This window comes from Tupaia chinensis, unplaced genomic scaffold (genome assembly GCF_000334495.1).
Source record: "Tupaia chinensis unplaced genomic scaffold, TupChi_1.0 Scaffold000348_1, whole genome shotgun sequence".
Lineage (NCBI taxonomy): Eukaryota > Metazoa > Chordata > Mammalia > Scandentia > Tupaiidae > Tupaia > Tupaia belangeri.
Genome location: NW_006159842.1, coordinates 1,083,442 through 1,098,186, shown reverse-complemented (window position 1 = coordinate 1,098,186; position 14,745 = coordinate 1,083,442). Strand labels below are relative to the sequence as shown.

The window sequence follows — 14,745 nt, the reverse complement described above, 5'->3', positions numbered from 1 at the left end:
GCACACCCACATCGCCTTGGGCTTTTTTTTTTTTTTTAATTATTATTTTATTTAACTTTATTTAAATTTGACCAGAAAGGGACAGAACAAAAGAATGAGAGGGCAAGTGAGAAAGCAATCCTCCTGGTCTGGAACTCAAACCATGGTCGGCCACGTGGGAGTCCAGCGCCTTTAACCGCCATGTATATGCCAGCTCCAGCCCTTTTTCTTTTTCCTTAAAAAAAATTTTTTTAGCCTTCCAGAGACAGAGAGACAAGGAAAGTGAGAAAGCATCCCCCCAAGTGGATGGCCACACCACAATCCCTTCTCCATTCTCCTCTCAGGATTTTGGGCATGCACACACATGAACCCTGCATGATTTTCTTTTCTTCTTCTTCTTCTTTTTTTTTTTTTAAGATGTTTTTGCCTTAGGGCACATGTGCTCACTGTAGACAGAGACAGTGAGAGGGAAAGTGAGGAATCACCCCCCAGGGGTGATGGCCATGCCGCCACCCCTTCTCCTCCGTTTCCTTCCTGGTATCCTGGGCACACAAGCAACACACGCCAGGATGATTTTGAAGCCACCAGGTCAAGGACTCAAACTGCGGTCGGCCATGGAGTCCAGATGTAACGCCGCCTGCTGGTCCCATCTGCATGTTTTCTTTTTTTCTTTTATTAAATGGGTAATTTGCATTTTTTCAGTTCCTAAAATTCTTCAGTCCTTAAAGACTCAGCTTCTTACATGGGCTTTGGTGGAGGGTGTGGGGCAGCACCCGCAGGTCTAAATCTGGGGCAAGGCTTTCAGTCCCTCAGAACTTCATGAGATCGGTTCCTGACTCCCGCACTATGAATGGCACAACTCGCACAGTACCGTAGCTTCACGTACAGCTGAGGGCACATGGGCATCAAAGACACTTGCTTTTGAGATGTCCCTGACGGCTGCAGTCTCTATGTTTCCAATGACTAACTTTCCTTTTTGTTTAAGAGGTGTTTTGTTTTAGGGCACATGTGCTCGCCAGAGGGAGAGACAGGAAAAGTGAGAAATTACCTCCTGGGGGGATGGTCACACTACAGCCCTGTTTCCATTCTCCTCCTGGGATTTTTGGGGCACATGCACCCAGCACAAGTTTCAAGCCACCGGGTCCAGGACTCGAACCATCATCAACCATGTGGGAGTCCAGCGACATAACCGCTACACCACCTGCTGGTTTCATGACGAACTTAACAGCCTTGTCCTTGGGTGCCCATCAGGCATAGTTCGCAGCACGTAGGCAGCCGGTGGCCACGGCCCTTTCAAGCGCAGCACCTTCGTCTGTTCATCTCGAAGTGAGGCTGCAAGAGCCCCCTGTGTGTTTTTCAAGCCACCAGGCCCAGGCCTCGAACCACACATTCAACCATGTGGGATCCACCCACCTTAACCATCATGCTATCAGCTGGCCCCAGAATAAGATTTTTGTTTTAAGGTTTTGGCCATAAGGCACATGCACTCGCTGGAGAGAAAGACAGAGATGGTGAGAGAGAAAGTGAACGTCCTCCCCACCAGGGGGAATGACCTTGCTGCAAATCTTTTTCTTCTACTCTCCTCCTGGGAGTTTGGGCACATGCTCAGTGTGATTTTCAAGCCACAGGATCCAGTACTCAAACCACACATTCCACCATGTTGGATCCCATGCCTTAACCACCATGACCACCAGCAGGCACCAGAATATGATTTTATTTTATTATTTTCTTTATTTTTACTTTTTTTTTTTTTGAGAGAGAGATTTTTGCTATAGGGTGCATGCACTCGCCAGACAGACAGAGAGACAGAGAGACAGAAAGAGAGAATCACCCCCCAGGGAGGCAGGCCATGCCGCAATCCCTTCTCCTCCATTCTCCTCTTGGAATCTTGGGCATGCACGCACACGCGCCCGGCATGAGTTTTAATCCACTGGGTCCGGGACGTGAACCGCGGTCGACTACTTGGGATTCCAGCGACATAGCCATTATACTAACTGCTGGTCCCTTATTTTATTATTTTCTTAAGAGATTTTTGTTATAGGGCACATGTGCTCGCTGGAGAGACAGAGAGACAGAAAGCGAGAAATCACTCCCCAGGGGGGATGGGCATGCTGCAGTCCCTTCTCCTCCATTCTCTTTTTGGGATTTTGGGCATGCATGCACACGCGCCTGGTGTGAGTTTTAACCCACTGGGTCCAGGACTTGAGGTCAACTCTGTGGGAGTCCAACGACGTAACCATTCCACCGTCTACTGGTCCCAGAGTTTGATTTTACATGCTGATGATTTCCTCCGAACTACAGGGTCCCCTTCAAAACGGGAACATCAGGCTTGCAGCCAAGTGGGTAGGCGAGCCCCAAATAAACGTCAGCTGCTATACAGCTCCTCTGACTCAGGTCCTCTCCCCCCATCCCAGCTCTCCTGCAGTACTTAACCTGTGGTGTTTCCAGTCCCCATGGCAACAGGGCCTGGCGCTGCACAGACCCCAAACCTAAGGAGGTCTGGCCCACGTTTCTTTACCCTCCAGCTTTGCCTCTTAGCAACCTGCATTTCTTCTCTCATTCCTCGCTTGGGTTCCAGCAGGCCTCTCCCTGGGGGAGGTGCTCCCCCTGCAACTGCTCTTGTGTAACCGTGAATGAGAACCTCCCTCTTCCTGAGTTTCCACCTCATCTATTAATTAAGATTGGATGGGGGACCAACAGTTAGCGTAATGGCTATGTCGCTGGACTCCCATGTAGTCGACAGTGGTTCGAGTTCCAGACCTGGTGGCTTAAACTCACGCCGGGCATGTGTGCATGTGTGCCCAAGATCCCAAGAGGAGAATGGAGGAGAAGGGATTGCAGCATGGCCATACCCCCTAGGGAGTGATTTCTTGCTTTCTGTCTCTCTGTCTCTGTCTTTCTGGAGAGCGCACACACCCTATAGCAAAAACCTCTTAGAAAAAAAAAAAAAAGATTGAATGGGTGGACCTGGAAGGTCTCAGCTCCAGTGCAACCATTCTAAATCACTTTTCTTCTAAATGCCCAATCAGAGGACTCATGCATCTCTGGCTCCCTGGCCCCAGTTTATAGAACATTTTTTTAAGTGACCGGTGCCCAGAAAATATATCATTCCTTCTAGAAAGCTTTAGAGTCGGGACTGTAGTGGTCACCTTGTCCACACTCTCATTTTGGCAGGGAGGATTCTGCATGCTAGAGGAGGCTTGCTCAAGGCCACAAAACCCGTGGGTGGCAGAGGGTCCCCACCCTGGCCCCTTGATCTGGGCACTCTGCCTTCTGGTTTAAATGACTGACAGTGTTTTGCAGGACTTTCTGCAGCAAATTTTCTATCCCTGCATCTCTTAGAAACTGGGCTAGGGACCTGTAGGTGGCATAGTAGTTAAGGTGCTAAATACTCCCCCATGGTCGACCACAGTTCAAATCTCGGACCTGGTGGCTTGCTTCCTTACTTTCTCTCTCTTTGTGTCTCTCTCTGTTCAAATTTAAAAATAAGTGAATGACAGGACCCGCAGGGGGGGTGGTAGTTAAGGCACTGGACAATCCCACATGGTCAACCATGGTTCGGGTCCTTGACCTAGTGGCTTACTTTCTCACTTTCCATGTGTGTGTGTGTGTGTGTGTCTTTCTCTGGTCAAATTAAAACAAATGAACAAATAAAAATAAATAAATGTTTTTTAAAAAATAAGTGAATTGGGACCAGCAGTTGGCAAATGGCTATATCTCTGGACTCCCATGTAGTCAACTGTGGTTCAAGTCCCAGCCTGGTGGCTTAAACTCAACGCCAGGTGCGTGTGCATGCGTGCCCAGGATCCCGAGAGGAGAATGGAGGAGAAGGGATTGTGGCGTGACCATCCCCCCTGGGCGGTGATTTCTCCTTTCTGTCTCTCTGTCTCTCTCTGTCTTTCTGGTAAGCACATGCGCCCTATAGCAAAAACCTCTCCAAAAAATAAATCAATAAAATAAAGCATATTGTTCTGGAAGAAAAGGTGAGGATTCGTTCCTTATTCTTCCACTTGCCCATGCACACCGGCCCAGGACATGGCCTCTCTCTTCGTCCTCCACCCCCTCTGCCACAACGCGCTGTGTCTCTGGCGTCCCGGCATCTCTTTCTTTTCTCTTTGGCTTCTTCTCCTGCACTGCTAAGCCCCCTATGCCGTTTCCTCCTGGTCGCCACCATCTTCCCTCTTTTTTTATTTTTATTTTTTTTAAGGCTTTTGCTATAAGGCATGTGCGCTCCCCAGAGAGACAGAGAGAGAAATTGAGAGGGAAAATGAGAAATCACTCCTCAGGGGGGATGGTCATGACACAATCCCTTCCCCTTTGTTTTCCTCTCAAGATTCTGGGCGCACACACGAGTCTGGTGTGAGTTTCAAGCTGCCAGATCTGGGACTGGAACTCTGGTGGACCATGTGGGAGTCCAGCACCTTAACCACTATACCACCTGCTGGCCCCTCTTTTTCTTTTTGAATCAAACCACAAGGGCTGGGGCTCATACCCTGGTCGACCATGTAGGATCCAACTTCCTCTGCGCAGTGCTTAAGTGCTGCGCTTTGGGGCTGGCTCCATTTTTGCAAATGTTCTTAATGTCAGGCTTCATAGAAGACAGCTAGAGGGGCCAATAGGTGGTGTGGTGGTTAAGGATGCTGGACTCCCACATGACCAATTGCAGTTCGAGTCCCAGACCTGGCAGCTTGCTTTCTCACTTTCTCTCTTTCCTAGAGCATCTAAAAAAACTACTGGATTCTCATGAATGTGAAAAAGGCAAGTAATGTTTTCATGTTACTTTGAAAACAGTTCTGATCTCTGCAATCCTTTTGTTTTTTCTAGAGGTTTTCGCTATAGGATGCGTGCACTCGCCAGAAAGACAGAGAGAGACAGAGAGACAGAAAGCGAGAAATCACCCCCCCAGGGGTGATTGTGCCCATGCCGCAATCCCTTCTCCTCCATTCTCCTCTCGGGATCTTGGGCATGCATGCACACGCGCCCGGCATGAGTTTAAGCCACCGGGTCCGGGATGCCAACTGCGGTCGACTACATGAGAGTCCAGCAACATAGCCATTACGCTAACTGCTGGTCCCATGCAATCCTCTTTACAAAAAATCCCAGGCCTGGGGTGTGGTGGTTAAGGGCACTGGACTCCCACATGGCCGACTGCAGTTTGAGTCCCAGATCTGGCGGCTTGCTTTCTCACTTTCTCTCTCTGTCTCTCTGGTCAAATTTAAATAAATAAAGTTGAAACAAATCCCAGGCCCTGCTCTGCGAAGCAGACACCTTGACTTAGTTGATTGTGTTAGCCCGGTGCCCAGCTAGACCTGCATGAACAACGTCACCGTGAATGAACGGCTTCGGAACAAAGCCAGCCCAGGGCGTTCTCCAAAGCCAGCGCCGGGGCGTCCTCCAAATGACCCGGGGGGGGGGGGGTCCTCAAGTCCGGCACCCTCCGCGGAGCCCCTCCCGCCCCCAGCTAGGCTCTCGGCACATGGGGTTCCCTGCCCAGCTTAGTCTGACCAGAGGGAAGTGCCTTCTGACCTTGTGGTTGGGAACTGTCACATCCTCTTAAACGACACTTGTCCCACCAGGACAGGAAGGACCTTCCCTGAAGACCAAGCTGGGCTCCACACCTGAGAGTCCGAGGAGAGGTCTGACCCCTAAGACAAGAGCAGCCCGGGGTCTTCATGGGACAACTGGAGAGCTTGGAGGTTGGGTCGCCCCTCTCCTACGTGCAAAAAGAGCTGCCTCGGGCCAACCGGATCTGGCCCCCGTGATTTCTGTCCCCTCGAGGCTGTCCACTTCGTTCCCCTGTCACTCTGCAGCCTCCGCCCTCCCAGCACACCCCAGCTCCAACACAGGTATGTGGGAAACATGGGCTAGGGATTTACCCAGTCCTAGGTTCAACTTGTCTCTGCTTCTTACTGGCTGTGTGACCTGGGGAAGTGGCGTCCCCTCTCAGAGCCTAAAATAGTCACGCTGCCGCAGAATTATGAAAGGGAGAGGAACTGTGTGTTAAGCCCTCTTGTCCAGGGCGTAAAATGTACCATTCTACAAATAGCAGCCGGAAATAACTCACTGCAGGACCAGTAGGTGGCAGAAGGGTTACATCACTAGACTCCCACCCGGCCGACGGCGGTTCAAGTCCTGGACCATGTGACTTCAAACCTACATTGGGTGCGTGTGCATGTGTGCCCAAGATCCCAGGAGGATGGAAGAGAAGGGATTGCAGTGTGGCTATCCCCCTGGGGGGGTAATTCTTTGCTTTCTGTCTGTCTCTCCAAGAAACACGCACACCCTATAGCAAAAATCTCTCTCAAAAAAAAAAAATTAAAGAAAGAAATAACACATGGCCTCCAACCCCTCTCCTTTCTCCCTGAAGGCAGTTGGGCCAGGCTGGGCTTTTCCAGGAGAACTCCACTTCTGGAGATGGCAGAGTGGTTCCATCGCGGTGTGGGCTTCCTGCCCTGTGCCAGCAGACGGCACCAGTAGGCGGTCTCCACACCCAGCCCTGGGCAAGGCCTCGCCACCTTCTGCTTCTCTCTCCTTCCTCCTGCAGGCCGGGGGCCCAGGGAGGCAGCCAGCCCCTCCAACTCACCTCATGCTCTCCCTCTCGTGGCTTCATTCCTGTACTGGGCACACAGGTCATCTAATGGGGACCTCCAATGCCCCCTTCATCCTGATGGGAGGAGTGGTGGGCAGCTGACCTTACCTGGGGCCCTTAGGACTCAAGGCCTTGGACTGCCAACCTGCTGCACCCACCTGGGACTCTGCATGCCTGCAAAGCAGCCCCATGCTCTCCCTCCCTCCAGCATTTCCAGGTGTCACTCAGTATCTTGGGTGAGGTGAGGAAGCCCCCACTCACATCCCCCACAGAGCACCTGGCTTCCTCAGCTAGGCGCTCTGGGGCACTGTGCCTTTAAGAACCGCCACCCCAGGGTCTTGGCGTCAGCACCCTCAGCTGAGTTGGATTAGGGGACCATTCGTGCCCTTGTGCATTCTTTCTGCCGCTGCCCTTTCCCACAGAGCTGCCTGGAGCCTGAACCAGCCTGGTAGCCTTTTCCATCTGGGGGTAGAGGCCACCCCTTTGGTCGGGGTTCAGGGTCAGGAGGTGCCCTCGGGGGTCTTGGCTATCGCGGGGACTCCAGGAAGCCATGCAGAGCTTTGGGCCATGAAGGACTACACTGATGTCATCCTCTGCATGGAGGCCTCAGAGCTGAGCAAGGTAAGGGCCACAGGAAGTGAGCTCCCAAGACACGGTGTCCCCGGTATCCCCAGCAGACGCACCTGCCTCGGTCCTCGTGTCTCTCCTTCCAGACTGAGTTCTGCAATCCTGCTTTCGAGCCTGAATCAGGGCCACCTTGTCATCTTCCTGCCTTCCAAGAGGATGCCGGGCGCAGTGGCCCATCTCCCCAGCACGGTACCCACCTCGGAGGGTGGCCTTGGGGAGGACAGAGGCCTTGGAGCTGAGCACGGCATGAGGGGGTGTCATGAGAAGGGGCCCCCAGGACCAGCAGGTGCTATGGAGGTTAAGGTGCTGGATCCCACATGGCCAACTCCATGGGTTCGAATCCCGGACCTGGTGGCCTGAGAAACATACCAAGTGCCTATGTGTGCATGTCCAAAGTCCCGAGAGGAGAATAGAGGAGAAGGGATTGCAATGTGGCCATCCCCCCAAGGGGTGATTTGTCACTTTCCCTCTGTATCTCTTGCCCTTTGGCAAGACAATCTTTAAAAAAAGGCAAGGGGGCCTCACATTGTCCTTGTGGACTGCCACAGGCCGCCCCCGAGGGCTGCAGCCCGACTGCCGCTTCTCCTGGCTCTGCCTGCTGCTGCTCGCCGGCCTGCTGCTCCTGCTGCTTGGACTGCTGGTGGCCGTCATCCTGGCCCGTGAGTACCCGGGCTGCAGGGAGAAGGGCCCCCCAGAACCACACCTCTGAACGGCACCCTCCTTCCATCCACAGAGCTGCAGGCTGCACCCCCGCCCAGGGCCTCCCACAGCCCACTGCCGGCCCGAGGCCGCACCACCACCCCTGGCACCACCACCTTTCAGACAACCAGGCCCCCAGACGTGCAGCAGGAGGTGGCCAGCCCCACACCCCAGGCCTGTGAGTGCCCAGGCCAGCTGGAGAAGGCCCAAGGAGGCAGGGGATGGAAGTCAGCAAGGGGCACCTGGGCAAAACTCTCTCCTCTGACCTCTGCACTCTAACCTCCACCTCTGCAGCCTGCGGAGGGCTCCTTCCTGGCCCGAGGGGCTTCTTCGGCAGTCCCAACTACCCAGACCCCTACCCACCCAACGCCCACTGCGTGTGGCATATCCAGGTGGCCACAGACCATGTGATCCAGCTCAAGATCGACACCCTCAGCATAGAGAGCGTGGCCTCTTGTCTTTTTGATCGCTTAGAAATCTCGCCTGAGCCTGAAGGTCCCCTCCTCAGGTAGGTCCTCTGCCCAAGGGGATCCCACCCTGTACTGAACCATCACCTGGAAGGTAGAACCAGGGAGCTGCAGCAGGAAAGGCAGCAAAGGGAGAACTTGACCTCTGGGCTCAGCTCTGCCCCATCTTGCTGTGTGACCTGGAAGGTCACTCACCCTCTCTGATCTCAGTTTCCCAATATGTCCGATGGAGCTCTTACCCACCTCTCCCATGAATAAATGCTGCAGGGAATGCATGTACAGGTGCAGAGAAGGTCAGAACTCCCTGGGAAATCAAATGAGCCTTTTGAACTGCATCATCACCAGTTCAGGGCTGGAGGAAACCGCACCACAGGGCCTAGGCAAGCTCCACTCTAGCTGGCTCTGAGCTGGGAGCCTCCATCACCCCCAACCTGGCTTCTTGCAGGGTATGTGGGAGGGCACCTCCCCCTACACTCAACACCAATGCCAGCGGCCTCCGGGTGGCCTTCGTCTCTGACAGCAGTGTGGAAGGGTTTGGTTTCCACGCCTGGTACCAGGCCGTGGCCCCTGGGCACGGTGAGCATCCCACTTCCCTCCGCTCCAAGCCCTGCCCGCACCAGCTGAAGGGGCGGACTGGGAAGGGGGGCTCTGACTCCTGATGCCGCCCCAGGGAGCTGTGCCCAGGACGAGTTCGCCTGTGACCAGCTCATCTGCCTGCACCCTGACTCCGTGTGTGATGGCTTCTCCAACTGTGCTGACGGCAGAGACGAGGCCAACTGCAGCGCTGAATTCTCAGGTACGGCCACCCAGCACTGGGCAGCTGCGGCTTCAGGCGTCTGACCCGGGTGTGGGCTGAGGCTGGGCTCCCAGGCTTGGGCTCAGCCCCAGCCTCGGCGTCCTCATCAGCATTCCTGGCCTGCTGCTGCTCCTGGCCCAGAACTCGCTTCTCTTAGGCACAGTGAACACTTACCCCGCAGTCACTCTGGTCCTAGCGGGTGGAGGATCCTGGCAAACTCCTGAGCCTTCTGCCTCTCTGCAGGGTGCGGGGGGAATCTGACTGGGCTCCAAGGCACCTTCTCTACTCCCAGCTACCTGCAGCAGCACCCACACCAGCAGGTAAGCTGGCTCTGTGCAGGGCCAGGAGGGCTGCATGGGGCACCTGCACACCCAGGTCAGTGCGCCCAGAACAGCATGGCCGACGCTGCCTGGTTCTTGGGAAGGTCAAAGCAGGCAGGAAGGGAACCGAATACCCCGCTGTATACCCAGGTGCTGGGTAAACTCTCTGAGACCAGACAAGTTTTTTTAAAAGACCCCCTGGGGCCTGCAGGTGGCATCGTGGTTTAGGGCACTGGACTCCCACATGGCCGACCACGGTTTGAGTCCTAGACCTGGCAGCTTGATTTCTCACTTTCCCTCTGTCTCTCACTCTTGCTCTGTCCCTCTCTGGTCAAATAAGAAAGAAAAGAAAATTAAAGAAAGGAAAAGAAAAGAGAAGAGAAGAGAAAATGAAAGTTCAATAAAATAATTATTTTTTTAAAAAAAGCCCTCTAGCAGATGGTGTAATGGTTATGTTGTTGGACGCCCATGTAGTTGGCCGCAATTCGAATCCCAGACTCAGTGGCTTAAAACTCATGCTGGGCACATGTGTGTGTGTGCCCAAGATACCAAGAAGAGAATGGGGGAGAAAGGATTGCCATGTGGCCATCCTCCCTGTGGGGGGGTGATCTCTCACTTTCTGTCTCTCTATCTCTCTGTCTCTCTGATGAGCGCCTGTGTCTGATAGCAAAAATCTGTTAAAAAAAAAAAAAACTCCTCTGGACCAGCCCTGTGGTGTGGTGGTTAAGGCAGCTGGATCCCATGTGACCAAGTGATGTTCAAGTCCCAGACACGGCAGCTTGACACATGCATGTGTGGCCAAAATCCCAATAGGAAGGAGCAGTAGAGAAGGGGTGGCAGTGTGGCCATTCGCCATGGGGAGTGCTTCCTCCTCTCCCCCTCCCTCTGTCTCTCTGTCTTTCTCTGGCAAGTGCACACATACTCTCTAACAAAAGAAGAAACCTTCTTATTTCTCTATTTAAATGCTTTTAAAGACAGCGATGCCATTTTTAATTAATTAATTTACTTATTTATTGTTATTCTTTGATTTGACCAGAGAGAGACAGAGTGAGAGAGAGAGAGAGAAAGGGAGAATGAGAAAGCAAGCCGCCAGGTCCAGGACTCAAACCTCAGTCAGCTACGTGGGAGTCCAGTGCCTTAACCAGCACGCCACCTGCTGGCCCCACCCTTCCTATTTTTTGTTTGTCTGTTTGTGTTTGTTTTTGCTATAGGGCGCCTGCCCTCACTGGAGAGAGATAGAGAAAAATGAAGGAAAAGTGAGAAATTACCCCCCCAGGGGGATGGCCATACTGCAATCCCTTCTTCTCTTAGGATTTTGAACACACATGTGTGTACCCAGCATATTTTCCACGCTGCTGGGTCTGGGACTCGAACCACATAGTCATCCATTGGGATCCAGCCCCCTTCACCACCATGCCATCTGGCTGGCCCAGTCCTTCTTACATTTTTACAAATTTATTTATTTAATTCCATTTGTTATTATTCTGTTTTAATTTGACCAGAGAGAAACAGAGAGAGAAAGAGAAAAAGGGAAAGCAAGCCACCAGCCCTGGGACTCGACCGCAGTCAGCCATGTGTGAATCCAGTGCCTTTAACCACCACACCACCTGCCAGCCCACCCTTCCTATCTTAAGCGCCATCAAGAATACAGGCTGGAAGGGGAGCGGGCCCCACACCCTGCCTAGCCTGCAGTGGGGGAGGGGGGTAGAGCCCTCTGGTGCTCAGCCTGGGTGCCCGCAGAAGGAGCCTGTGAGACCTCTCCGTGCCCTCTCCTAGCTTTGCACCTGGCACATCTCAGTGCCTGCCGGCCACGGCATAGAACTAGAGTTCCACAACTTCAGCCTGGAAGCACAGGACGAGTGCAAGTTCGACTACGTGGAGGTGTACGAGAGCTTGAGCGGTTCCGGGGCCCTTAGCCTCCTGGGCAGGTACAGGAGCAGGGGAGGGGCGCGGGGAACTCGGTCCACCACGGTCTGAGCTCGGGGCTCCCCACACGCTGGCCCAGCATCCTCCCCAGCTTCATCCTCTCTGCTAGTCTTCATCATCACCGTAAAAATGCTTGCCTTTGGGAACCAGCAGTTGATGTAATGGCTGTGTTGCTGGACTCCCATGCAGTCAACTGCAGTTCGAATCTCGGACCTGGTGGCTTAAACTCATGCAGGGTGCGTGTGTGTGCATGCCCAAGATCCTGACAGGAGAGTGGAGGAGAAGTGATTGCAGCGTGGCCATCCCCCCCCGGGGGGGGGCGGGGATTTCTCTCTGTCTTTCTGGCATGCACATGTGCCCTATAGTTAAAAAAAAAAAAAATCCTCTCCCCCCCCCAAAAAATGCTTGCTCTCTCTCTCACCTCAAATCCTTCACGCCTGCAGGCCTTTTCCCAAACGCTCCTTAGTCTGGACCTTCTCACCCACCTGATAGGGGCCACTTCTTCCCCGTGCACAAGAGGCGCTGTTTGGGCAGTTTCCTTCTTTGTCCACTGGCACTGTCCTCCTCGCCAGACTCGGTTCTCTGAGTCAGTGACTGTCTCCCTCACCTCTGGCCTGGCCCAGAACCCCCCCAGAGCGAGGCCTGCGGGGCTCCACACCCTGGACAGCCACCATGCCCTGGACTACTCTGCTTCCGGCAGGTTCTGTGGGGCAGAGCCTCCCCCACGCCTCGCCTCCTCGCACCACGAACTGGCGGTGCTCTTCAGGACAGATCAGGGCATCAGCAGCGGAGGCTTCTCAGCCACCTACCGGGCCGTCAATGCCACAGAGAGTAGGTGCCCCCGGGGAGCGGGTGGGGGTAGTCAAGGCACCTGCAGGGAAGGGCCCCGTTGGGAGGAGGGGCTCAGGCGCGTCCCAGGTACTGCCATGCCCCTGTGCCTACAGACCTCTGTGGGCCCAGAGAGCTGTCCTGCCAGGACGGAGGGTGCAGAGGTCTACAGTGGGTGTGTGACACGTGGACAGCCTGTGCAGATGCCAGCGGTGACAACTGCAGCAGCCCTTTGCTCCCGCCACCAGGTGAGCAGCCCGCCCTGGGTGCCCTGAGCAGGGCCTGGCAGGCCTAGGCGGTTGCCCCCGTCTGGTGGAACCCAGCAGCCTGTCCTCCCTGGTTAGGGCTGGGGGCCACCTAGGTCTCCTCCCCCTGACTCTGGAGGGACTCTCAGCTGGTGGTGACAATGGTACTTAGTCCAGGGAGATGGGTCTCCGGGAGTCAATGGTTGGGGCGTCCTTAGCCACCCCAAAGACTGAGGTGAGATTTTACAAGGAGCAGGTGCCCACGACCCTGAGGCATGGCTGCCATGTGGCACCCAAGATGAAAGAGCCACCTGCCAGATGCCCGGGCTGGCAAACGTGGGTGCTGGCAGCAGGGTCTCAGGACAACAGGATGCCCCCGGGAGAAAGAGCCTCTCCTTGGGATCGCCTTCGAGTCTCACAACTGCGCCATCTGACCCACACAGACACAAGGGCCCAGAGTGATCAGGGACTGGCCTCTGGTCACATAGCCCGTGAGCGGTCCCCACGGTGACCTCCCCTCTCACCCCTGCAGAGCTGGCCTGTGAGCCCGTCCAGGTGGAAATGTGCACTGGTCTGAGTTACAACGCCACGGCCTTCCCTAACATCTGGGTGGGCATGGCCACCCAGGAGGAGGTGGCAGAGGTCCTCAGAGGTTACAAGGTGCTGGGAGCAGAGGGGAGGAGGGAGACCCCTGAGGGAGGGGACCCAGGGGGCTCAGGGTGGCTCTCTTCCTTCTACAGAGCCTGACAAGTCTGCCCTGCTACCAGAACTTCCGGAGGCTCCTCTGCGGGCTGCTTGTGCCCCGCTGCACCCCGCTGGGCAGTGTCCTTCCCCCCTGCCGCTCTGTCTGCCAGGAGGCAGAGCGGCAGTGCCAGTCTGGCCTGGCACTACTGGGTACCCCCTGGCCCTTCAACTGCAACAGGCTGCCAGAGGCAGCTGGGCTGGAAGCTTGTTCTCAGCCCTGACCCAGGGCTGGTCTCTGCCCTCTGAGCCTATCAGGGCCTGCAGGCAGAGGAACAAAGGAAGAGGGGACCCCAGGCCTCTACCCATCCTCTCTGGACTCCTCCCCCTCCCGGTCCCTTTACCTGCCCCAGGGCAGCTGCGCTGGCTCCAGGCGGAGCCACCCTAGACGGCTTCCCACACGGGTCTCCCACCGAGATTGCCTGGCTTTCGCTGTTGTCCTGTGTCCATCTGCTTTTCAGGTTCTTAACACCGTGCCTTCGGACTGTCCCGTTTATATTCAGCTTAAACGTATGGAGTGCGCACCACCGTGGCAGGCCCTGGTCTAAGCCCGGGGAGGTGGGCTGCCTCTAGGACGCCCCGCGCTCCGTTTTTCCGTCCCTGTGCCCCCACCACCCCTTCTCTCGTCCCAGCAAGGGAAGGGCCCTGCGTGTCTGTCTCCCACGGTACTGCCTCCCTGCGCGCCGGGAGCCTCTCTCCCCCTCCTTCTTCCCCCAAACTTTGGCCGGCCGCCTGGCGACACCACGAGTTATTTCCCTGATATTTCCCCGGCCCGGAGCTTCTGGCCCCAGAACGACCGGTTTCCTCTTGGAGTCTGGGAGGAGCAGAGCGGAGCCGGCCCGGAGTGAACCGGGACCGGGACGGCGCACGCAGGGCGCCGGGCCGGGGAGGCGCGCAGGGACGGGAGGAGGGCCGGCTGGAGGTCCGGGGTAGCGAGCGCCCCCAAGGAGGCCCTCGAGAGAGCGGGGCCTGGGGAGCCGGGAGGGGTGAGTTTGGCGGAGCAGGGAATGGCGGGGGAGGGGAGTGCGGGAAAGCCTGGGCGCCGGCCGGGCTGGGGGAGGAGTGCCAGCCTCTCCTCTCGCTCCTGCCCAGGCCCTCCGGGTTCTGGCCTGGCGGCACCCGCTTCTTCATCGCGCCGGCCGGGCTGGGGGAGGAGTGCCAGCCTCTCCTCTCGCTCCTGCCCAGGCCCTCCGGGTTCTGGCCTGGCGGCACCCGCTTCTTCATCCCCGCGCGGCCGCCCAGTCCCTGTGGCCCGACGATGGGGTGGGGACCAGGCGCCGGGGTGGGGTGGGAGGCGGGTCCCCGGATCCTGGGTCCCGACTCCAGCGCTGCCTGGCCCACAGACTGCAAGAGGACCCCGGTGTCCGGGCACCCGGTCCCAGCGCCATGAGGCCGCTCGTCGCCCTGATGCTCCTGGGCCTGGCGGTCAGCTCGCCCCCGCTGGACGACAACAAGATCCCCAGCCTGTGCCCGGGGCAGCCCGGCCTTCCGGGCACGCCAGGCCACCATGGCAGCCAAAGCCTGCCGG

General features: G+C 56.0%; 2 protein-coding genes across 2 annotated transcripts in view; both read left to right on the top strand.

Annotated features, from left to right (window-relative positions):
• The first annotated feature begins 7,037 nt into the window (after positions 1 to 7,037).
• MFRP (membrane frizzled-related protein) lies at positions 7,038 to 13,833 on the top strand. The gene is made up of 13 exons (XM_006152311.3): positions 7,038 to 7,189; positions 7,282 to 7,384; positions 7,744 to 7,854; positions 7,929 to 8,072; positions 8,189 to 8,402; positions 8,807 to 8,937; positions 9,032 to 9,157; positions 9,401 to 9,477; positions 11,254 to 11,405; positions 12,104 to 12,234; positions 12,348 to 12,479; positions 13,009 to 13,136; positions 13,217 to 13,833. Exons 1-13 carry the CDS (start codon positions 7,136 to 7,138, stop codon positions 13,439 to 13,441), a joined length of 1,728 nt encoding a protein of 575 aa, XP_006152373.1. The 5' UTR covers positions 7,038 to 7,135; the 3' UTR covers positions 13,442 to 13,833.
• A 166-nt stretch (positions 13,834 to 13,999) lies between these two features.
• C1QTNF5 (C1q and TNF related 5) overlaps positions 14,000 to 14,745 on the top strand; it is a gene marked incomplete in the record, with an annotated part of 2,034 nt that continues 1,288 nt past the window's right edge. The window contains 2 exon segments of the mRNA XM_014589276.2: positions 14,000 to 14,203; positions 14,561 to 14,735. Of these exon segments, the coding sequence (XP_014444762.1) occupies positions 14,604 to 14,735 (132 nt within the window).